The 24,181-nt window shown below is 34.6% G+C and overlaps 1 protein-coding gene across 3 annotated transcripts in view; it reads right to left on the bottom strand.

Annotated features, from left to right (window-relative positions):
* Window positions 1–1,941: 1,941 nt before the first annotated feature.
* Window positions 1,942–24,181, bottom strand: part of LOC126883015 (MFS-type transporter SLC18B1-like) — a 100,543-nt gene continuing 78,303 nt past the window's right edge. The window contains exons 12-13 of one of the 3 annotated variants that reach the window (XM_050648184.1): window positions 21,002–21,232; window positions 1,942–2,104 (exon numbers count right to left, since the gene is read on the bottom strand). In XM_050648184.1, coding sequence (XP_050504141.1) covers window positions 21,011–21,232 — 222 coding nt within the window. In that variant the 3' untranslated portion in view covers window positions 1,942–2,104; window positions 21,002–21,010. The remainder of the gene's footprint in view (window positions 2,105–21,001; window positions 21,233–24,181) is intronic. The other 2 variants (XM_050648182.1, XM_050648181.1) reach the window with 2 other exon arrangements.

Genomic DNA, 24,181 nt, shown 5'->3' with positions numbered 1-24,181 from the left:
CTGTTCAGAATCGCCTGGCATTGTACACATTTCTTCTAAATCAGCGGTTCTCAATCTGTGGTACATGTACCACTGGTGGTAAATTTCATTTTTTGAGGTGGTACACAAAAAGCAAAAACAGCCAAAATCAGCACCACTATTATAGTTAATTAGATCACCTAGTTAGATTTGTATTTCAGTTAGGTGGTACCAAAAATAATAAAAAGTATTTGGTGGTACATGACACAAAAAGATTGAGAACCGCTGTTCTAAATGACTTACTGAAACACATACTTAAATTTAAACTTTACAGGAGAAAGTTTATTTTTCCCCTAAACTATGCACTTTTCGATTCACCTGGTAGATACACGTGCAGGGCTGATGCCTGCCAGGTCATGGTTTTTAGCCTTGGTGTGCTATGAATTATCACTATACAAATTTCTAGCCTTACAGGAAGACCGTTAGTCGGAGGGTTCACTAGCTCTTAGCCCGGCCGCACATCAAAGAAACATGAAACGTAAATTACGTTTCATGGAAATAAACCACTGCTAAACAAATATACGTCCGGCCATTTAAGAAACTCTCCGAAAATAAAAATGTGTCATGAGCATGAATCACACTCGTTTCATTGGTAGGCGGACTTTGAGATTTGTTTAGCAGTGTTTTAGTTTCATGAAACATGTTTTTCGTTTCATGTTTCATGTTTTTCGTTTCATGTTTCTTTGGTGTGCGGCTTGGCTTAGACTGTAACTTAAAATTACCTTTTACAATACATCACTATAAGAAGTAGCTACAACGCTACTTCAGGATATAAACCTATATAGAAAAATACCCTTCTAAGAACATTTAGAAATCAGAAGATATGTGATAGCTAAGCGTCCAGGCTGATTCTGTCGAAGTAGACCATAATGGACGTTTTCCATAGCAGTCTATTTTTTTGCTGGAATGACTTCAGGATGTCATCATTATCTAGCCGTTTTCCTCCAGTGCTAAACATAGGCCTCCTCTAAGGTTCTCCACGTCTCCCTGTCTTGAGCTACCATCATCCAGTTCCCGGCAGTTCTCATTATATCGTCACTCCAGCGCGTTGGTGCGTTGCAACGCGTTGGTAGACCTCTGCTTCGTTTGTCTGCTCGCGGTCGCCGTTCCAATAATCTAATCCACCTGTCGTTCGGTGTTCTTGCCACATGATCTGCCCATTTCCATTTCTTTTTTGCTACATGTTCTATTATGTCTTTGATTTTTGTTCTTTGTCTGATGGTATTATTGGCTATCCTGTCTCTGTCTCTCCTTGTGATTCTTAGCATCGATCTCTCCATGGCCCTCTGGGGCACAATTTTAACCTTTTTGCCTTAATCTAACGTGGAAATACTTCATTCTAGGCACTGAAGATGTTCTGAATTAGAACGAAATCGTTTTGCACGATATTTTATGAAGTTTTTAATAAAAATTTTTATACCAGTATACAACTTGGAAGTTTTTACTTCTGTATGAGTTTTTATTCAAATATCCATTATTCTTTGTCGATAATTCGACTGCTTGTCCCAACTACGCTATCGCGTCGTTCGGGTCAACGGCAGTCTCGTGCGTGAAAGTATCACTTTCCGCACTAGTTAAAAAAATAAATATTAATTTGGCGGTTAATGTGTTAATCTCTGGCGACAAGGATTGTAATGTCATTACCAGTTAAAAAGTTATGACCGGAAGTTATCAAAAATATCCCAAAATTAGAGAAATCATATATCATTCGACGAAAAGTTACACAAAGAGTTCAAACATCGACATAGTTCATAATCATAATATTGTCCTTCTGGTCACGTTGGATAACGAACTAGGAGTCCTAATTATTGCTTGTCTAAATATGAAATGTTTTTTTGACGACCAAAAGAGTAATCATTAAAAAATGCCTTAAATTTATCTATTTTTTGTGTTAAAACTAAAAAAACTAAAAAAAAAAAAAAAAACTTTCTAACATTTATTTTACAATTTAGTCAGCTACAAAATAAGATTATATTTATTTTTAACTGGTGGTAATAATTTAACATTAAATTTCAGAGGACCCCTTTCCAGTTTTGGAAACTGAGACAGATGTTTTCGGTTCCATTAAAGTATGGTAGTAGTCGAACTGAAATTCGAAATATAATGAAATAAATTCATATTACTTACGTATACAATAAGCGCTACGCTAGTAGACACACGGATACCTACTTGCTAGGCTTGGGCTAATCTGGCTTGTTCTCCGTTGTGACTTTCATGTCTTTTATGTCATGTGGCTCTCATGAAACTATTTAAAATATTTGTTCTTCCATATAAAAAATACATTAATTGAGAGTATTGTTTTATCTATCTATCTATCTATCTAATCAGCCCTAAACATCCATTCTTGGATATAGGCCTCCTCTTCCTTCTTCCATGCCTCTCTATCTTAGGCAATTTGCATTCATTTTGACCCAGTGTGTTTCTTCAGGTCATTTGACCTAGGCGCGGGTGACCAAATCATAAACCTGAAAAAACGGGACACATCCAAGAAACAGTAGCGCACCTAGAATTTTTCTCTGGGGGGTGGTTGGCTTGGTCATCGAAATTTTTTTGTATTGTTTATGAAAGACAAGTTACATTTTCCTACTGTTCTTTATATATGTTTCAAATGCCCTGGGGAAAGGGGGTTTAAACCGCAAATCTTTCTTAAATGCGCCTCTGCCAACGAAGGTTTGAGGCGATACCCAAACAGGGAGGGGCGATTAAAACATGGTCTTTTAGCTAATTTGGGACATATAAATCCTTTTCAATTTACCTTTGAATATGTAATTTACGTACGATCAAGGCTGCGAAACAGACAGATCACAAAAAAAAACTCCGCCAGAATGACATGGATCAACAACCCGTCTGAACAAAATAGGAAATAATACAAAATAGCGAGAAACAAAGCCAACTCAACAAACAAAACGAAGAAAAATGACTGGTTTCGCTGGAGGATATTGAAAAAGACAGAAAACCATAAAATAAAACAATTTTACAAAAAAGTCAGAGCACAAAAAATACCCCCAGCATTAAAACAAGAGGACTAAAAAACCAAAAGTTAGAAAAAAATATTTGAAGACAAACAGATCAGCGGAATATGGAAATAATATTACGAAAAATACTATTCACTACGAAGAAAACACACTGCGATGAAGAAGTAAGGCCGTACAAGATAACGACGAAGTAGAAATTTTCAAAGAAGAAGAAGTACCTACAAAAACAAATATTAAAAACCTAGGAAACGGAAAAGCAGCAGGAGAAGATGAAATAGCAGTAGAATTAATAAAATCCGAACGAAGAGAATTACATAAAGAAATAAACCAGCTAATACAACAAATATGGACAAAACAGACTACCAGGCAATTTGAACACAGGTATACCTATATACAAAAAAGGAGATCGGGAGAAGTGAATGCCTATTACGAGAATAACAGAACGGGTTCAGACCAGGGAGGTCGACGATTAATTGCATACATACAGATAAAATAAAAAAATCGAGAGAGCACAACAGAGAAATGCACTTACCTAATATGTATTCGTATAGATTTTTAAAGCGCTTTTGATACAATCAATTGGGCGAAAATGATGGAGGAGCTAGAGAATGTTGGAATCCCAGAGAAATTAAGACATATGCTAACAGTGAGCCTAAAGAACACCAGAGCAAGGATCAGCTTCAACGGAACAATTTCTAAGGAGATCAATGTAAACAAAGGCGTGAAACAAGGTGATTATATCTCCCCGACACTATTTAATCTGATGGTAATCATAAGGAGGACAAACTTTGCAAACAAAAACATTATTACGGATCAACTTCAACTAAAAAATGATACTTATAAGCATGTGCCCCGGGCGCAAGTTGTTGGGGGCGCCAACACGGCCACAGATTTTTCTAATAAAAATTGTTGAAAATATTTTTAATGCGAGGTGTGTTGCAAAAGAAAATCATTATATTTCGGATTCCTGAGCGTGAGAACTCCTTAAATCACAAACAGTGCTTTTGTGCTTGGAAAAATTTAGAATCTAGTTTAAGTAAACGTTCTGGCATTGACAAAGAACTTACAAGACATGATTGCACTTGAAGAGGCACACTGGAAGGGTGTTTTGTATGCTATCATTGACGTAATCTTAGACAAAGAAAAAATGGCAGCCCATTACGAGGCTCCCATGAAAACCTGGATTTCAGTGACCCTAGATGCGGTAGGTTTTTGAACACTATTGAACTAGTATCTCATTACCATGCACCTCTGAAAGAGCACATTATTCGCCATAAAAAAGGCCAAGTCAGTTACTTTTCGCAGCTCATCCAGAATAAATTTTTAGACATTATTGCAGGAAAAGTTAGAGAACACATATTTTGTGACATCAAGGCTTCAAAATACTTTTCAATTATGTTTGACTGTACTCCCGACGTAAGTCATTTGGAGCAAATGTCCCAAGTCCTTCGTTATGTGAAAATCACCGAACAGGGTCCGGAGGTAGTGGAGAGTTTTATTGATTTTGTAACAGTTAGTGAAAAAACTGGATTGGGTCTTTCGTAAGAAATTTCAGAGAAAATCAAAAAAGATGGCTTAGATTTGAAGAACTGCCGGGGCCAGTGCTATGACAAGGGTTCGAATATGACTGGCAAATACAAAGGTGTCCAATCTAGGATTGTTGCCGAAAACAACCTGGCTTATTTTGTGCCTTGCGCGGCTCATTCCTTAAATTTAGTAGGTGCAAATGCTGCTAGTATGTCAGGGAGGTACAGTCATACTTTGGAACTCTTAACTGCTTGTACAATTTTTTTGCTTTCTCCACCAATAGATGGGAGGTTTTATTAAAACATGTCCCTCTATCTCTAAAACTACAAAGTACCACCAGATGGTCGGCTAAGAGGGAAGCTGTACAAGTTATATACAAGCATCTAGGTAAAATTATAAATGCTTTAAATGACCTCAGAACCAGCCTAACTACCTCAGATGAAACAAAAACTGAAGCAACTAATCTTTTGAAAAATGTCAAGCAGTTTGAGTTTATAGTTCTCTCCTGTTTTTGGTACAAGAAATTGACCCGCATTGACATTGTGAACAAGCTCCTACAAGTGGAGAATATCACCATAGATAGATCGGCCAAACACATCAGTCGATTGATATCTGAACTAGACTCGGAAAGGGCAATCTATTCAAACGCTGCAATGAAAGAAGCCAAAGAAATGGCAACAAATCTTGGCCTTGATCATCATTTCAAAGTAGTTCGAAAGAGAAGAAAAAAGCGCATGTTTGATGAGAATGCCGAAGATGAAGCACCTGAATTCTCAGAAGAGAAGAAATGTCAACAGCAGCTATTAGAAATCGTCGATCGCATTCTTTGTGAACTCAGAGAAAGATTCAACTCTATTCAAAACGTAAATCATTTGTTTGGTTTTCTCAACGGAGCTAGCTTTGGAACAATGAGTGGGGATGACCTAAAGGCTATAGCAATCGAATTAGCCTCCACATATAAAGAAGACTTGGACAAAGACGAATTGGCAACCGAAGTGGAAAGTTTCAAATACCATGGTTTGGATTTAATACCAAATATCCAAACAGCCCATTCGATTGATCTTCTGAAATTTTTGTGTGTGAACAAAATGGAGGATGTATATCCAAACATAATGACTGCCTTACGAATCTTCTTGACAATTCCGGTTTCAGTGGCTTCGAATGAAAGAAGCTTTAGCAAACTTAAAATAATAAAAAATTATTTACGGAATTTGACAGGGCAACAGAGGCTGACAAACCTAGGGATTATTTCCATTGAGCACCAGGTAGCCTCAAAACTATGCTTCAGTGAGATTGTCAGTACATTTGCTGCAAGAAAAGCCCGAAAAGTTAAATTCTAAGAACAATTAAATGTTTAAATCAATATTTTAGTTAATTTTTTTATAATTTTATCTAATACTTGATCTACTTGTACATAATTTACTATCTTAAGTGTTTTAGTATAAATGATGTTGATTTGAAATAAACTATTTGTTTTTGAAAATACGTATTCTATTATTTACCAAATATATTTAGGCCTATATAACCTAGTTACGTCCCTGCTTATAAGAGCAGTTGGAAAATTAGATAAGGAAGCGAAGAGAATAGGACTAGAGATAAACCAGCAAAACAAAATACATGACGAAAGGGAAGGATAACACAACAACTCAGAAATATCTAATAACACAGAACCATAAATTTGAAACTGTATCCAGCTCTAAAAACCGGAAAAGAAAGAACAGAGGAAAGAATTCTGAAAGGCAGAAAAACATATGGAATTAATAGAAATCTGCTGAGAAGCAAGACTCTTAGGGCCGGTCAGGCCCTAGGATGGAAATAATGATGATCAAAAAAGAGGAAGATAGCTTTCTGAAATTTGAAAGAAAAATAATGAGAACAATACTGGGCCACAATGTAACAAGGGAGGGAGAAATAAGAATGAAAACAAATTCCGAAATTGAAGAAAAATTAAAGAGAGAAAATATAGTCAGATACATATATCAACCCAACGCAAATACGGGACATTTAGGCGTCCCGAGAGACTTTTTCGGGACCCCGGAACAAATCGTTAAAAAACGGGACAATCCCGTTTTTACGGGACGTTTGGTCACCCTAAATCTGACCTGACCATTGCATCTGTGGCCTTCCCCTTGTTCGTTTGTGGTTCCACGGTCTCCAATATAGGTATAATCGTCTTAGTCCATCTTTCACCCTTCTGCCGTAGGCTGTGTCGGCGAACTTCCATTTAAGCTTTGCTACTTGGGTGGAGACATTTTTGACTTTTGTTTTGTTATGGATCCATTCGTTTCTTTTGCTGTCTGATAGTTTAATGTTCAGAATTTGTCTTTCCATGGATCTTTCTGTCTTTGCTATTTTTTTCATATTTTCCTTTGTAAACGTCCATGTCTATGAGCCATATATGAGGACAGGGAGTGTACATTGATTGAAGACTCTTGTTTTTAGGTATTGCGGGCATTTTCTGTTCTTTAGAATATAAGACAGTTTTCCGAATGATGCTCAGGCCAATCTTATTCTTCGCTTTATTTCTTCGGTCGGATTTTCTTTAATTGTGCTAGATATTTATTATCTTTTACTACTTGTTCAATTCTTGTTTGTGCCACTGTAATTATTAGCTCTTCTTGTTGATTGGTCATGGTTTTTGTTTTACTGTAATTCATGAGATAAGAGTATTGTTACTCTGCTTTATTTAAACACCAACATTATAATACTTTATAACTTTTACAACTTTAACACAATGACAACTATAAACTTCAAATACAACTGTTCTGTAAACTGTCAACTTTCTATGTTTATATTGGTTTCTACAAACTTTCTGACGTTCTAGACGTCACTTAGACATAAAAGTAAATAGTGCAACAAGTGCACGGTCCAGGACTGTATTAGCTCAATGTACCCGTGTGTCTAGTATCGTGGCGGTTACTGTATAATAAGTAAGTACATAATAAAAATAAGTAGGTACCTATACAGGGTGTTTCATTGGGAAAGTAACATACGTTAACTGTAGAAAGAGGACACTTAGGCGGTTTCAAAAATACCATACTTAATGGATCTTACTCCATTAATAACAAAGATACTGGGTGTTTTATCTATTTTGCCATTTTCTTAATTGGTTCATAACTTTTTAACCACACTGTATATTTATTTTATATTTGGCACGCAAATATCATTTAAGGTGTACAATAAATTAATTTATTTACAATTGTAAAAAATCCAGATCCGGATTAAAGAATATTGGAAAAATGTTCCGACCCCAAAACAACACCCTGTACATTAAATTTTTTTAAAATGGATTTTTCAGTTGAAAAGAGGATGAAAAATTAAATTCAGTGGTATAAATCGAATTTTCGGCAAAATGATTTTTCTGGTGAAATTTTGAATTTGAATTCGGAAATTAATAAGTGAATTGCGAGAGCTCTAAGTAGAAAAAAATTGAAATACAGCTTACAACTTGTCAACCTCATTGTATATTGATTTTATATTTAACACGCGAATATTCTTTTAGGTGTCCAATCAATTAATTTATTTACAATTATAAAAAATCCAGGTCCGGTTTAAAAAATATTGTGTAAATATTCCGACCCAAAAAAAACACCTTGTATATTAATTTTCTTTAAAATGGATTTCGCATTTGAAAAGAGGATGAAAAACAAAATTAGTGGTATACTTTGAATTTTCGACAAAATGATTTTTCTGGTAAAATTTTGAATTTGAATTCTGAAATTATGTCAATTGCGAGAGCTCTTGTAGAAAAAAATAAAATGCGACTTAATTTTAATTAATACCATTATTTAATCTAAATTGGTAATATGTTAATATTTTAGTGTTTTTTTATTATGTGTGAAAAATAGTTTTTGGCGAATATTCATCTTTAAATAATGAATAAATAATAAAGGGTCAATAAAGAATACACCACTTTAATCAACAAAATAACTAAAAATTATAACAAAACAGCGAAAATTTGCAGCATAATCACTATTCAAAACTAAAGTACTTATTCAAAATTACCACCATCAAAAATTATTTTTTTTATACGTAGGTACAGTAAATTTTTGTAGTTAGGTACCTAGCGTCATGTGTACTGTGTACTGTGTGTGTTGAGTAAGTGTCTTGTTACATTGCAAAGTCGACGTCATTGTCTTTGCAAAGAGACGCTAATTGTATCCGAACGTCTGCGGTCCCTCCGGTGAGTACCGATCCCACAAGGACAGAAACTATTTACATTTATTAATTTATAATAAACGAAAAATTTCTGAACCTGGTGAGATTCAAACTCACGACCATTCGGACCTTTCGATCCAAAGGTAGGCGCTCTTACCACTGAGCCACAGAGGGGGTCATCAAAAATTATTGTTATGTGTGCAAATGTTAATATTTTACCAATTTAGATTAAATAATGGTATTAATTAAAATTAAGTCATATTTTAATTTATTTTACTTTGAGCTTCGCAATTCACATAATTTCAGAATTCAAATTCAAATTTTTACCAGAAAAATCATTTTGCCGAAAATTCAAAGTATACCACTAATTTTGTTTTTCATCCTCTTTGGCCGAAAATTCAAAGTATACCACTGAATTTAGTTTTTTATCCTCTTTTCAACTGAAAAATCCATTTTAAAAAAAAATTAATGTACAGGGTGCTGTTTTTGGGGTCGGAATAATTTTCAAATATTTTTTAAGCCGGACCTGGATTTTTTATAATTGTAAATAAATTAATTTATTGTACGCCTTAAATGATATTTGCGTGCCAAATTTAAAATAAATATACAGTGTGGTCAAAAAGTTATGAACCAATTAAGAAAATGGCAAAATAGATAAAACACCCAGTATCTTTGTTATTAATGGAGTAAGACCCATTAAGTATGGTATTTTTGACACCGCCTAAGTATCCTCTTTCTACAGTTAACGTATGTTACTTTTTACCAATGAAACACCCTGTATAATAATTAAGTGTTTAACTGATTGATTTTGATTGCTGTAATAACGAATAGGTGAATTGATATATTTAGATTAAATTTGACCACTTTTTTTTTTTTATTTTTTCGTCAAATACGTCATCAACCTCTCGTCATTGATTTTTTTGCAAATAATAGACCACTCATCAGCGGTAAAAAACTGTAAAACCGTGGAATTTTGAGAACCAAGGTCGATTTCTTGGAAAATTTGGATTTAGGATTTGAATTTAGTAATTATAACCTTTGTTAAAATCTACCCTATGCCGAAGTGCGCTTTTGACCTGGGGGTGAAAACAACCCCATCTAGGGGATGACATTTTTTTAATCAAAATAAGGGACCGTTCAAGTATTACGTAACGCAGGTTGGGGAGGGGGTTAAAAATCTTCAAAATTTGCGTTACGTAATAGTTAAACGCCCATTACAGTGCGTTACGTAGGGGAGAGGAGGGTCAAAAATCTTCAAAAATCGCGTTACTTAATACTTGAACCCTCACTAACTATGGAAATTCGTTAGAGTGTCCAATTCTGAGGAAATTTTGTTCTATAAATTTTTTTTGCAAAATTGACACTTTCCAAGTTATTTGCGATTGAAACTATGCATTTTTCATTGAAAAAACTTACGTTTTATAACCGTTTTTGATGAATAACTTACAAAAATTTAATTTTATAGAAAAAATCATTAAGAACAAAATTGTGGCTAATAAAACAACAAAGAGATTTGCGTCAGATTAGGTAAACCTAACAACGACTGAGTTATTGCTCTTTAAATGATGGTTATTTTCTAAGAACCTCGAAACGGAGAAGTTTCAATCTCAAATAACTCGAGTATGGTGCAATTTTTTGGGAAAACTTAAGAAACCTATTTTAAAGCTTATTAATAAGTCTTTCAAATAAACTCTGACAAAAGTTTTCTGTATAAGAACTGACTGACTTATGACGAAAATAAAGTCATTCTCTGCTTTTTTCTTCTTGAAATGTAAAAATTAAACCCTCGTCGTTACAATCCTAATAGAAATAAATAGCTTCTCACATGAAATTAATTTTATTTAGGTATAATTGATACGATCCCTGTGATTCGACCGGTTTGGAGTGCTTAGTTTAGAAAACATAGTTGATTAAATTAAAAATGACATTATTATAATTTAAAAAAAGTGTATTTTTCTTAAATAAATCTAAAAGTATTCATGATACAAAAATAAGAAAAAAATCAAAATTTTCAGTAAAAGAAATTATATAGTTAATATTTGAAACATTTTTTCATATTATGAACACTTTCAGATTTATTTAAGAAAAACGCACTTTTTTTTTAAATTTTAAAAATGTAATTTTCCATTTAATCAACTTAGACCAATCAAGTTAGTAAAAAATAAGCCGTTTTTCGACATAATTGAAAAGACGAGGTTTGACAGTTGAAATGTGTAGTATGAGATATTACAAAAGGGCTACCATCTTGGGATTCATCAATTTTTTAGTGGAACAATTTTTAAATAAACAATCAAAACGTCAAACTTAGTTTTCTGCTCATAACTTAAAAACTTGTTTATTTAGAGATTTGACGTTCACAGGTAACTTTTTTAGAATAAAAAGATACATCGAATGAGATACGCTTAATAAAAATCGGTTAATAAACAAAAAAGTTATTGCAAAACAGACGACAAAATCATTGTTTTTTAATATTGTTAATAACAATTTTATTGTTTATTAGAATATGTTTAAATATACCTAAACTTGAGGGCATTATGGTGTTTGAATGGTGTGCAAAAAATGGTCCAGATCTGTTTAATAGTTTTCGCAAAATTGAATTTGTTTATAAATTTTTTTGAAAAACGAGTCAATTTCTGAGGCTGGTCCAGTTAATATAGCTGAATGTGTCTCAATAATCCGGAACTCATTTCCTTCGTTAAGATGTATACTAAAAGCCTATGAAAAAAAAGTAAAAAAAAAATTACATATACGTACACAAAATTATTTGTTAATAAATAGCAGTTTTTAAGCTTATAAACAATTACAATAATTTCGTAGAAATTAGATCAAATTAAATGGCAATAAAAAATACGGAAAGCTGGTTAAAATACACAACTTCTAAAAAAAATTTAGGTCGTTTAGGTCGTGCGACCCTTGGGGTCTGAGATAGCCCCTTTTTTTTGAAAAAAATCACTGTTACGTTAGTTAACAACACTAATATCTGAAATTAACCAATATTTTATAAGAAAAGTCAAAGTTTTTAACAAAGTTTTTAGCAAGAAAAAATGTTAAAAATTGTTAAGACGGTAGTGTTATAAACAAAAATATTTTGCGTTGCGACTAAAGTAAAAAAATAATGGGCGTAGCCGAATGAGACAAATTCGCGGACTACCATTCGCTAGCGCTAGACCGTTGCAGCCCATTTTTAACATTGACAGTATACCGGATTTGAAGCTTAATATTATATTGTAACGAAAGAGTTTCGAATCGGCGCAATAAACAGTCCCCGGCTTGGGAGAATTCCAACCGTCGCGACGGTTGGAATCGTCGGAATAACAGTAGCCGTGACGTCACAGAAGCGACGGCGCTGTGAGTGAAGATCTCCAGAATATTCATTAGGCCGAGGGATATGTAGACATTTCGAGAACAGGACCTATTGGCTATTTAAGCGGAGCGCGCTGTTATTAGAGTTTAGTCTTAAGCTAAAGTGTATAAGATAAATTCGTCTGTAACTTATATAAATAAAGTCGTATATAAATTACGAACCGCTAGTTTTATTGTAATTAGAAGTAATTACACTAATCACGCTACAGTTGGTGTCGGTGTTCGGTTAACTTAGTGCGATATAAATAAGTGAATTACAGAGAGACTTTAAAAGACTTTTGAACTTTATTCGTCGGGAATAACCGGAGTGCGTTAATTGTTCGGTATTCGGAAAGACTTTAAAAGACTTTTGGACTTTATTCGTCGGGAATAGTTAAAGTGCGTTGATTGTTCGGTATTTGGAAAGACTGTTAAAAGACATTGTGGAAAGTACGTGTGTGCCGACCAAAGATGTTGCTACAAGAACTTACAGTAAAACAGCTCCGTGAACAGCTAGAGGAACGGGATCTGGACAGCAGTGGGCTCAAGATAGTCCTACAAGCACGACTCGAGGATGTCCTCACGAAGAACGGAGAAGACCCAAAGACGTTCCACTTCCAGTCAGCAGAACAAGTAATCTTATCGAAATTAAAAACTGTTTCTGAAACGATCGATGAAACTTCTAGAAGAAGCGACGAGAAACTTGAAGAAGTTAGTAGACAGAACAACGAGAAATTTCAAAGTGTTTCTCAAAAGATCGATGAAACTTCTAGAAGAAGCGACGAGAAACTTGAAGAAGTTAGTAGACAGAACAACGAGAAATTTGAAAGTGTTTCTCAAAAGATCGATGAAACTTCTAGAAGAAGCGACGAGAAACTTGAAGAAGTTAGTAGACAGAACAACGAGAAATTTGAAAGTGTTTCTCAAAAGATCGATGAAACTTCTAGAAAAAGCGACGAGAAATTTGAAAGTGTTTCTCAAGTAATTAAAGACGTTTGTAGACAGAATGACGAGAAATTTGAAGAAGTTTCTAGAACATTCGATAAGATGCAGAAAAGTGTAGAGACCGTAGAAGAAAAGATCAAACAACTAGAGAGCATGATAACCGATACAAAAGTACAACCATCAGTTAATGCAGCAGCGTTAGATCCTGTAGTGAAAGATGAACTACCGAGAGACGAAACGTCGCATAATATGAGATTCAAATTACCACCATTCGATGGAAAGTCCTCTTGGTCCATATATCTTAGACAATTTGAAGCTATTGCGACCGCCAATCATTGGACCGAACAGGAAAAGGCTGTTTCCTTGACTGCTGCTTTGCGAGGTGATGCTGCAGATATATTAAGATCAATTCCTAAGGGTCAAGAAAATTGTTACCAGACCTTGTTCACTCGTCTAGAAAAACGCTATGGAGATGCCCATCTACAACAAGTATACAAAGCACAACTGCGAAGTAGAAGTCAACGAGCAAGTGAGAATCTGCAAGAATTTGAAGCAGATGTGGCTCGTGTGGTGCGGTTGGCTTATCCAGAGGTGCCAGACAGCGTTTTAGAAGAAATTGCAGTAGATACCTTCGTCAATGGGCTGAAAGATAATGAACTACAGAAAGCTTTACGACTAGCAAGACCGAAAGTTTTAGATGAAGCACTTGCTATTGCCTTGGAACACGAAGCAGCTAGCCAAGCTTCACGAAACAATCGAGTAATAGCCGTGGAAAAAGGCGATAAGAGAAAAGATGAACGTTTGGTGGAAATGGTACGGAGGGTGATTCGTGACACGATGCCGAAGAGACGCATGAAGAGGGCTGGAAGAGTTGGTTCAAATACAGATGCTTCCTCGATACGGCCATGCAGTGAAAGTTGTAATCACCGGCTTAAACTAGATGAACAGCTTTGCCCTGTGAGACGAACTACCGTCGTTAATGAGCAATGGCAGCCACAACAGTTACAAGAAGCCCAAGAAGACGATCCATGTATAAAAAGAGTATTGGATTGGATGCGTCGAGGTGAGAGACCTAGTTGGCAAAACATTAGTGCATGTAGTCAGGAAGTCAAGGCCTACTGGAGCCAATGGAATTGCCTGGTACTAAAAGATGATCTTCTGTACAGAACCTTTGAGAACGATGATGGTACAGAATCTAAGCTGCAGTTGATTGTACCTAAAAGTAAAGTGTCAGAAGTATTGCGTCAGTTGCATGACGGTACATCAGGTGGACACTTTGGTATTACGAAGACTCTGCAAAAGGTTCGAGAACGGTTCTATTGGGTGAACTGTAAAGATGATGTAAGAAGATGGTGCGGGAAATGTGAACTGTGTGCATCCGGTAATGGTCCAGTTGGTAAAAAGAGAGCAACCATGAGACAGTACAATGTTGGAAGTCCTATGGAAAGAGTAGCAATCGACATTGCAGGTCCATTTCCAGAAACCGATGCTGGAAATAAATACATTCTGGTAGCCATGGACTATTTTACGAAATGGACCGAGGCCTATGCATTACCGAATCAAGAAGCTGCTACCGTTGCAGAGGTACTTGTTAAAGAATTCTTCAGCCGATTTGGTGTTCCCTTGGAGATCCACTCCGACCAAGGGCGAAACTTTGAGTCAGCTCTTTTCCAAAACGTTTGTAAATTGATTGGTGCCAATAAGACCAGAACAACACCCCTGCATCCTCAATCAGATGGAATGGTCGAGAGGATGAACCGAACGATGGGTAAACACTTGTCCAAAGTTGTATCTGAACATCAGCGAGATTGGGACCAACACATTCATTTATTCCTGATGGCCTACCGCTCGGCCGTAAATGAAACTACAGGTCAAACTCCAACCTGCCTGATGTTGGGTCGTGAAGTTCGTTTGCCCTGCGACCTAGAGTTTGGCTGCAGACCTTCCGAGGAACATGTTGCAGGCGAAGAATACGTCGACCGCCTGAAGTTACGAATGAACAACATTCATGAATTTGCCCGACAACACATCCAGATAGCCAGTGACAGAATGAAAGATCAATATGATTCTCGATGCAAGAATGAAAGCTTCGAAATAGGTGATCTTGTCTGGCTTTATAATCCACAACGTCGTCGCGGCTTGTGTCCTAAACTACAAAGACAATGGGAAGGTCCGTATGAAGTTAAGAAGAAAATAAATGACGTAATATACAGAATTAAGAAGTTGCCAAACGGTAAACCAAAAGTTATTCACATAAATCGTCTTGCACCATATGCTGGCTCCAATGAAACAGAAGAAGCCCGAGTCCTCCAACAGGAGATGAAAGACGCCGCACAGCCAAGTTTTAATCAATTTATGTCAAATTACGCAGCGAGAAAGAGTGCTAGATTCGGCGTGACCACAGAAGTTCAGCAAGATCTGTTTGGTGTTCCAGAAAACGTCTATCTAGCCCACTGTGTTGCCCAAGACCTCGAGATGACCAAAGGAATCTCGTCCGTATTCAATAGAAAGTTCGGCCGCCTGGACGAGTTAAGAAATCAACAACCTAAAATTGGAAGAGTACTGCGATTGGAAGATGGTCCTCGATCTTTGCTGTATATGGTGACCAGGAAGTCTTATACGGACACGCCAAGCTACGAGAACATATGGCGTGCTCTAACTAATTTGAAGAAAATCGTGTGTAATTATGACATCAAAGATTTGGCTTTACCAAAAATAGGCCATGTAGTAGAAAATCTGGATTGGAAGATTGTGAGAAGCATGCTTGAGGTGGTCTTCAGAGAAACTGGCGTACGAATTGCTGTGTGTTGCATGAACCCGAAGATGTCGGATCCTTCAAAGACAGTAGACTGTTATTTCTTCTTGAAGGGTGTATGCAAAGCTGGAGAGTCGTGTAGATTCCGCCATCCTGAGCCTTCATCTAGAGTTGCTGATCGGGACGCTCAGATCTTAAGAGGGGAGCAGTGTAACGAAAGAGTTTCGAATCGGCGCAATAAACAGTCCCCGGCTTGGGAGAATTCCAACCGTCGGAATAACAGTAGCCGTGACGTCACAGAAGCGACGGCGCTGTGAGTGAAGATCTCCAGAATATTCATTAGGCCGAGGGATATGTAGACATTTCGAGAACAGGACCTATTGGCTATTTAAGCGGAGCGCGCTGTTATTAGAGTTTAGTCTTAAGCTAAAGTGTATAAGATAAATTCGTCTGTAACTTATATAAATAAAGTCGTATATAAATTACGAACCGCTAGTTTTATTGTAATTAGAAGTAATTACACTAATCACGCTACAATATTTATATATTTTGGTAGAAACTTGAATTTTATGAATATTATTATCTTGCACATTTTCTTAGTAAAATTATATTTTAAATAAATAAATTTAAAAAATGACAATAAAAAGGCCACTTAAAAAAGGTTTATACATCCCATTAGCTGCTTTGTTTGGATAATTTTGCAATGAAAATAAGATAAACATTATTATTTTAATGTGGTACCATAGATAAAAAAAATAGTATACTTGGTACAGTAGAACCCGATTGGTAGGTATAGGCCATTTTTATTCTTTATTTTGAATCCGTGTGTAGTCCAGGCTGTATCGTCGACCCCGTTAGGTAAATTATTCCGATTCTTATTTTTGGCACAAACTTACTCAAAAAAAAGTTCCTTATAACAAATCCAAAGGGTACCAAGAGCTACCGCGGCCGGAAAATTGTTTAAACAATTTTTTCATTCGTTTTCTGTTAACTTATAAAAGTTGGGTGACAAACTGTTTAGTTTATAATTTTAATCAACGCAGCATTAAAACATAGGTCCTGAAGAAGTTTTCTTGAAAATTTCAAGTCAAAATATGCAACAGAAAAAAAGTTACGCGACCTTATAGACGAGTGGTACTCCCCAAAAAAAACGCTCATTTCTCGAGATATCAACCACACTGTGGTGAATGGCTAATTTTGGTCTTACTTTATGTTTTTCATGGTGCTGAAAACGAAAATGAGTTTTATTTTGAATTTTAGATGGGGAAACATTGTCAAAATCGAAATTTTACCCTAAAAATAAAAAAAAATGAAATCACGTTTTTCTTAAAATTAAAAGTTACACCACCTTTTTTCTATAAAACATTTTGTTCTCTGTACTCTAGATTTTAACATAAAATTAATTGAACAGCTAAATTTCAAATTTTGTCACTCAACTTTTGCGATTAAACTTTGCAATTCAAGAATCTGCACCTTTTACTTCAAACAATTTATAACTTTATTTGTAGCAAGACAGAAATATTGAAGCAGGTCCCATTGTCTTTAGAATGGTGAGAAATATATACTAAAAAAATTTCAGAAAAAAATATTACAATGGAACTGAGTTGTAGCAAGTTAAACGCAAAAAACGTGATTTTTATTTTTAGGCTAAAGTTGTGATTTTGATAATGTTCCCCACGTAAAATTCAAAACAACCCTAATTTTCGTTTTCAGCACCATCAAAAATATAAAGTACCTATTACCAAAATTAGTATAAGTATCTCGAGAAATAAGCTTTTTTTGGGGTGTGCCAGTGTGCCGCTCGTCTATAAAGTCACATAACATTTTTCCTATTAAATATTTTAAATTAAATTTTTTTGGAAAACTTCTTCATGAATTATATTTTATTTCTGTGTTAGTTAAAATTATAAACTAAAAAGTTTGTCACTCAACTTTTTTAAGTAAGCATGAAACTAACGAAATCTGACGACAAAATGTTTAAAAATTAACAACTTCTCTTTTAATGTGTTTAATCATTTTGGACAAATCTCATTGTTATCTAAATGCTTCAAAGATAACACAGTAAAATTTTCAAAAGGAAATATTTACAGCGACCAAAAATACAGTGAGTTAAAATTGAAAAATCATCAAAATTGATTTATCGCATTTTGGCATAAAATTTGATTTTTGAACATATTCCACTAATTCTAGAAAAAAAATAAACTCCATATTCGGATTCGGAGACCTCGAAAACATAAGGAATGACGAAAATTTGTTATTCACTTTAAAGTTGATTTTTGTGGTCGGTATAACGTAATTTTAGGAGTTGCTGGTGGTCGCCAAGCGCGCCCACTATTCAGTCAGTCGACTACGCCCGCTATTTTTTACTTTAGTAGGAACGCAAAATACTTTTTGTTTATAACACTACTGTTTAAACAATTTTTAACATTTTTTCTTGCTAAAAACTTTGTTAAAAACTTTGACTTTTCTTATAAAATATTGGTTAATTTCAGATCTTAGTGTTGTTAATAAACGTAACAGTGATTTTTTCAAAAAAAAGGGGCTATCTCAGACCCCAAGGGTCGTACGACCTAACATTTTTTTTACAAGTTGTGTATTTTAACCAGCTTTCCGTATTTTTTATTGCCATTTAATTTGATCTAATTTCTGCGAAATTAATGTAATTGTTTATAAGCTTAAAAACTGCTATTTATTAACAAATAATTTTGTGTACGTATATGTAATTTTTTTTTACTTTTTTTTTCATACGCTGTTAGTATACATCTTAACGAAGGAAATGAGCCCCGGATTATTGAGATACATTCAGCCATATTAACTGGACCAGCCTCAGAAATTAGCTCGTTTTTCAAAAAATTTTATAAACAAATTCAATTTTGCGAAAACTATTTAACAGATCTGGACCATTTTTTGCACACCATTCAAACACCATAATGCCCTCAATTTTAGTTATATTAAAACATATTCTAATAAACAATAAAATTGTTATTAACAATATTCAAAAACAGTGATTTTGTCTTCCGTTTTGCAATAACTTTTTTGTCTATTAAACGATTTTCATTTAGCGTATCTCATTCGATGTATCTTTTTTTTCTGCAAAAGTTATCTGTGGACGTCAAATTTCTAAATAAACAAGTTTTTAAGTTATGAGCAAAAAACTAAGTTTGACGTTTTGATTGTTTATTTAAAAAATGTTCCACTAAAAAATTGATGAATCCCAAGATGGTAGTCTTTTTGTAATATCTCATACTACACATTTCAACTGTCAAACCTCGTCTTTTCCGTTATGTCTAGAAAAAACCTAACTTGATTGGCCTAACTATGTTTTCTAAACTAAGCATTCCAAACCGGTCACATGGATCGTATCAATTATACCTAAATAAAGATAATTTCAAGTGGAAATCTATTCATTTCTATTAGGATTGTAACGACGAGGGTTTAATTTTTACATTTCAAAAAGAAAGAAGCAGAGAGCGTCTTTATTTTCGTCATAATTCAGTCATTTCCTATGCAAATAACTTTTGTCAGAGCTTGTTTGAAAGGTATTGTAACGAACTTTAAAAGATACATGTTAAGTTTTCCCAAAAAATTTCACGAAATTCGAATTATTTGAGATTAAAAGTTCTCCATTTTGATGTTCTTTCTTCGAAAATAACCATCCTTAAAATAGCAATACCTCAGTCGTTATTGGGTTTACATACGTCTTTCAGACGCGAATCTCTTTGTTTTTTTATTAGCTACAATTTTGTTTTTAATGGATTTTTCTATAAAATTAATTTTTTTGAAGTTATAAAAAACGGTTATAAAACGTGAGTTTTTCAATGAAAAATGCATAGTTTCAATCGCAAATAACTTGGAAAGTGTCAATTTTGCAAAAAATTTTTATAAAACAAAATTTGCTCAGAATTGGTCATTCTATCGATTTCCATAGTCATTTTGATTAAAAAATTTTCATCCTCTAGATGGGGTTGTTTTCAGCCCCCAGGGGAGCGTTCAAGTATTACGTAACGCATGTTGGGGGGAGGGTCAAAAAATCTTCAAAAATTGCGTTACGCAATAGTTAAACGCCCATTACAGTGCGTTACGTAATACTTAAACGTCCCCAGGGCAAAAGCGCACTTCGGCATTGGGTCATCATCATTATCATCCAGCCCTTTGCGTCCACTGCTGGACATAGGCCTCCCTCATTTTTGTCCATTTTGCTCTATTTTGAGCACTTTGCATCAAATTTCTAGACATTTCCTTGATTTCGTCGGTCCAACGAGTAGGTGGTCTTCCTCTACTTCTTTTGTCTAATCTCGGCCTCCACTCAAGTAATCTCTTCGTCCATCTCCCATCACTGATTCGGGCGACGTGTCCGGCCCAGTTCCATTTCAGGGTGGCAATTCGGGAAATTACATCGGTAACTCCTGTTCTTCGTCTTAAGTCTTCATTTCTAACTCGGTCACGAAGCGATATACCTACTCAGCATTGACCTTTCCATTTTCATCTGGGCTATTTGCAGCATTTTAGAAGTTGTAGCTGTCAATGTCAAAGTTTCGGCACCATAAGTCATCACAGGCAACACACATTGGTCAAATGTTTTACGTTTTAAAGAAATTGGTGTATCGCTTTTAAAGATGTCTTTGAGTTTTTAATAGGCTGCCTATGCTAGGATTATTCTTCTTCGTAGTTCGCATGTTTGGTTGTCTCTTGTAATCTTTATTTCGTGCCCAAGGTATATGTATTTTTCCACTAGCTCTACTTCGTTGTCTCCAATATTGATATTTCCGCTAAGTACTAGGTTTGTCATGAATTTTGTTTTTGAGATGTTTGTTTTAAGACCTACACTGGCACACACTAACTGAAGTTCATGTAGCATTGTACATATCTCCTTAAGGTTGTCAGAGAATAAAACTATGTCGTCTGCGAATTTCAAATTTGTTAATCTTCTACCGTCAATATTCAGGCCTCGCTCTTCCCAGTTAAGTTTTTTACAAGCATATTCTAGTACTGCGGTAAACAGTTTAGGCGACAAGGTATCGCCCTCTCGGACTCCTCTGCCGATTGGGATATGATCCGTGTTTTTATGTAGTTTCACCGACATAGTTGCGTTCTTGTATGTATTGTAAATTAACGGCATATGGTAGATTTTGACAAAGGATAATTACTACCTAAATTCAAATTTTCAAGGAAATCGACGTTGGTTCTCAAAATCCCACGAGAAAATGGCTGTTGATTGGACTATAAACAATGATTATTTCTTTTCGCGAAAACCCAAATTTCACCTAAAAATACAACTTGCCTCATTCACTTACTGACTTACATCACAGTTCCTTGCGTTTTGAGTATAATACTGTTTTTTATAAGATGACTGAAGACCTCCATCTATGGTTGACAAAAGAAGTGGTGTATGTTCATTGGACATAGATAAATTAGAACTTCTCCACGATTCGCTTATTCCACTATCGGACTTTCTTTCTGCTTCCTTACATACTGTCGAATTTAAAATGAAAAATATGGTGGTGAATATTGCCTAAAAGTAAATTGAAAATTATTTAGATTGAAATAAAATCCTTAAAATTTTATAATAGGCTATTGATTATGTTCAAAATAAGAGAGCTAAAAGGAACTACAACGTTAACGGGATTTTATTGCCTCATATGGTCAACGGTCCTCTAAATTTGAAAAAACCGCTGAGTGCTACCATTTAAAGAGGTGCGTTGTTGAGAAAGGTTTGAATTAGTCCCTAGGCCCAGGGCGAATTAGGGTGAGTTCTATGCACTTTTGGTACAAACACGCCTACAGGAAAATTGTTCCGGGTTAAATTTACTATCGAAATATCACATTTTAAGGTCAAAAATGTTTTTTTTACAAAAATACATACAAAAGAAAAGCAAGAAAAAAAAAAACGAAAGAAAGCAATTTTCTAATTTGACTCATAACTTTTTTCCACAGGGATATAGGTATAGGCATTGCTTCAGCGAAAAATAATTTCCATCCTTCCTCTTTAAAATAGCGTTAAGTAGAAGTCTTTATGATTTATAGTTTCTGAAATAGGATTTTTCAAAATTCGCCACTCACAGCATTTTTGGGCCATTTTCCCCATTATTTCGCAAACATTGTTCTGTAACTTTTTTCTACGCATTTATGGGTATATGCAATGGTACATTTAGTAGAAAGAGAAGTAAATTACCTTTAGAATGGTCTATTGTATAGGGTTATACGACTATTTTTAAACAAGTTATGCTTTTTCAAGGTTTTATACTCTTATTGATTTTTGGTATTTTTTAGAATTATTTTTTAAATTTCTCTTTATGACTTTTTTCTTGTACATTTAGGTATAGACATTGTGGAATAGAGAAAAGTTTATTTTCTTTACTTTAAAATGGTGTATTGCAAAAAATTCTAGGACTATTTTTAAACAAGATATCCGTAGGATATCCAAGAGTATCCGTAATTTGAGAAAAATTTGAAGATTTTTTATTTTTTTTTTCACTTAGAAAAATATCATTGCACATTTTTACATAATTTTTAATTGTAAATAGCTTTCCCTAATAATACTTTTCGATATTGTGAAATATAAAGGTACTTTACTCTTGAGCGAAATTCATATTTTTTAACATACCTCGTACACTATTGACAAAATTTTATATCTGATGATTCAATCTTCAGATAGACTATGCAGAGCATTTTATGAACAATAATTTTTTTCATAAAGTTAATCATAAAAACGTTTGCCATATGGTTCCAACTTAGTGGGACCTATTGCACCTGTATATGTCACATTTTGAAAAAGCATATCTTGTTTAAAAATAGTCCTAGAATTTTTTACAATACACCATTTTAAAGCAAAAAAAAATAAGCTTTATTTTTATTTCACAATATATACCTAAATATACAATAAAAAAAGTTATAATGAGTTTAAAAATAATCGTAAAATATATCAAAAATCTTATATCTTGCTTAAAAATTGTCACACAGCCTTCTACAATCGACCATCTTATAGGTAATTGACTTTCCTTCGTATTAAGAGAAACATTGCATATACCTAAAGCTGCGTAGAAAAATGTTACACAACAATGTTTGCAAAGTAACAAGGAAAATGGCCCAAAATCGCTGTGAGTGGTGAAATTTGAAAAATGATATTTTGGAAACTGTAAATCCCAAAGACTTCTACCAATCATCAGTTTTAAGCAGAAGGATGAAAGTTTTTTTTGTGAAGCAATGCCTATACCTATATCCAGGTAGAAAAAAGTTATGGGGCAAAAAACAAAATTGCTATCTTTCGTGTTTTTTTCTTGCTTTTCTTTTGAATATATTTTTGTAAAAAAAAATATTTCTGACTTTAAAATGTAATATTTTGATAGTAAATTTAACCTGGAACAATTTTTCTGTAGACGTATTTCTACCAAAAGTGCATAGAACCCACCCTAATTCGCCCTGTGCCTATGGACTAATTCATCCCTTTCTCAAAAACGCACCCCTTTAAATGGTAGCACTCCGCGGTCCATTGACTATATGAAACAATAGAACCCCGTTAACATTGTAGTTCCTTTCTAAAATACATAATCAATAGCCTATAAAAAGGGAACTGAATAAGTTCCTAACATTTTTAAATTTAAAAAATTAACTCGTCATTTGTAGATGTATATGTACGTTTTATTGATCCTCGAAAAGCATTTGATGCGTTAACCATCAAAAGATGATCTAAACTCTGTAAACAACTGGAATTGACGAACAAGACTTGCTAATTATATCAGCCAATATCGAATTATTGGCACCAAACGACAATAAATTATTGAAATATAGCACGCAAAATTTGAAGATATACGAATTCGACGAGGAGCGCGACAGGGTTATTTATTGCCGCTATTATTTAATCTGTATTCAGTAAATCTGTACTCACAGAATCATTAGACGAGTTGCAAGGTGGAATCAAGATTAACGAACCAGCATATTAAAACATCAGGATGATGTTGTTCATAGAGCATCTGCTCAAGAGCAGATCATATAGACCTTCTGAAGATCTCTAGAGAGAGTAAAACGTACGTAAGGGGATGATTGAGAAGAAATGAATTAAACCGAAATGAAACATTTCAGGTTTCTTTCATTTTATCAGTTTACTCATATTGTGAGTACACGGAACCAACTTTGGTTGGAATTTTACCTACACGAATAGACGGAAGGTGACTGCATATTGTAGAGTCCCTTCCGCCTCCTTTATTCGTCGTCTGCTTGCCTTGTAAATTGTAAAAGGCAGAAATTAAGGTTGTACCCAGCAATTGGTTCCATGGTAGAAGGTCTTTATATTTTAGGATCTGGGACTTCTCATTTCATTTTGTTTCAACTTAAAATGTACTTCTTCTTCTTCTTCTTGATGTGCCTATCCATGACGAATGTTGGCGATCATCATGGCAATCTTTATCGTATCTGCAGCAACGCGGAAAAGCTGCACAGATGTTGTGTTGAACCAGGTTCTGAC

The sequence above is a fragment of the Diabrotica virgifera genome, chromosome 4 (genome assembly GCF_917563875.1).
Source record: "Diabrotica virgifera virgifera chromosome 4, PGI_DIABVI_V3a".
In the NCBI taxonomy this organism is placed as follows: domain Eukaryota; kingdom Metazoa; phylum Arthropoda; class Insecta; order Coleoptera; family Chrysomelidae; genus Diabrotica; species Diabrotica virgifera.
Note: the sequence above shows the minus strand (reverse complement) of the source record. Positions and strands in the feature narration are given on the sequence as shown.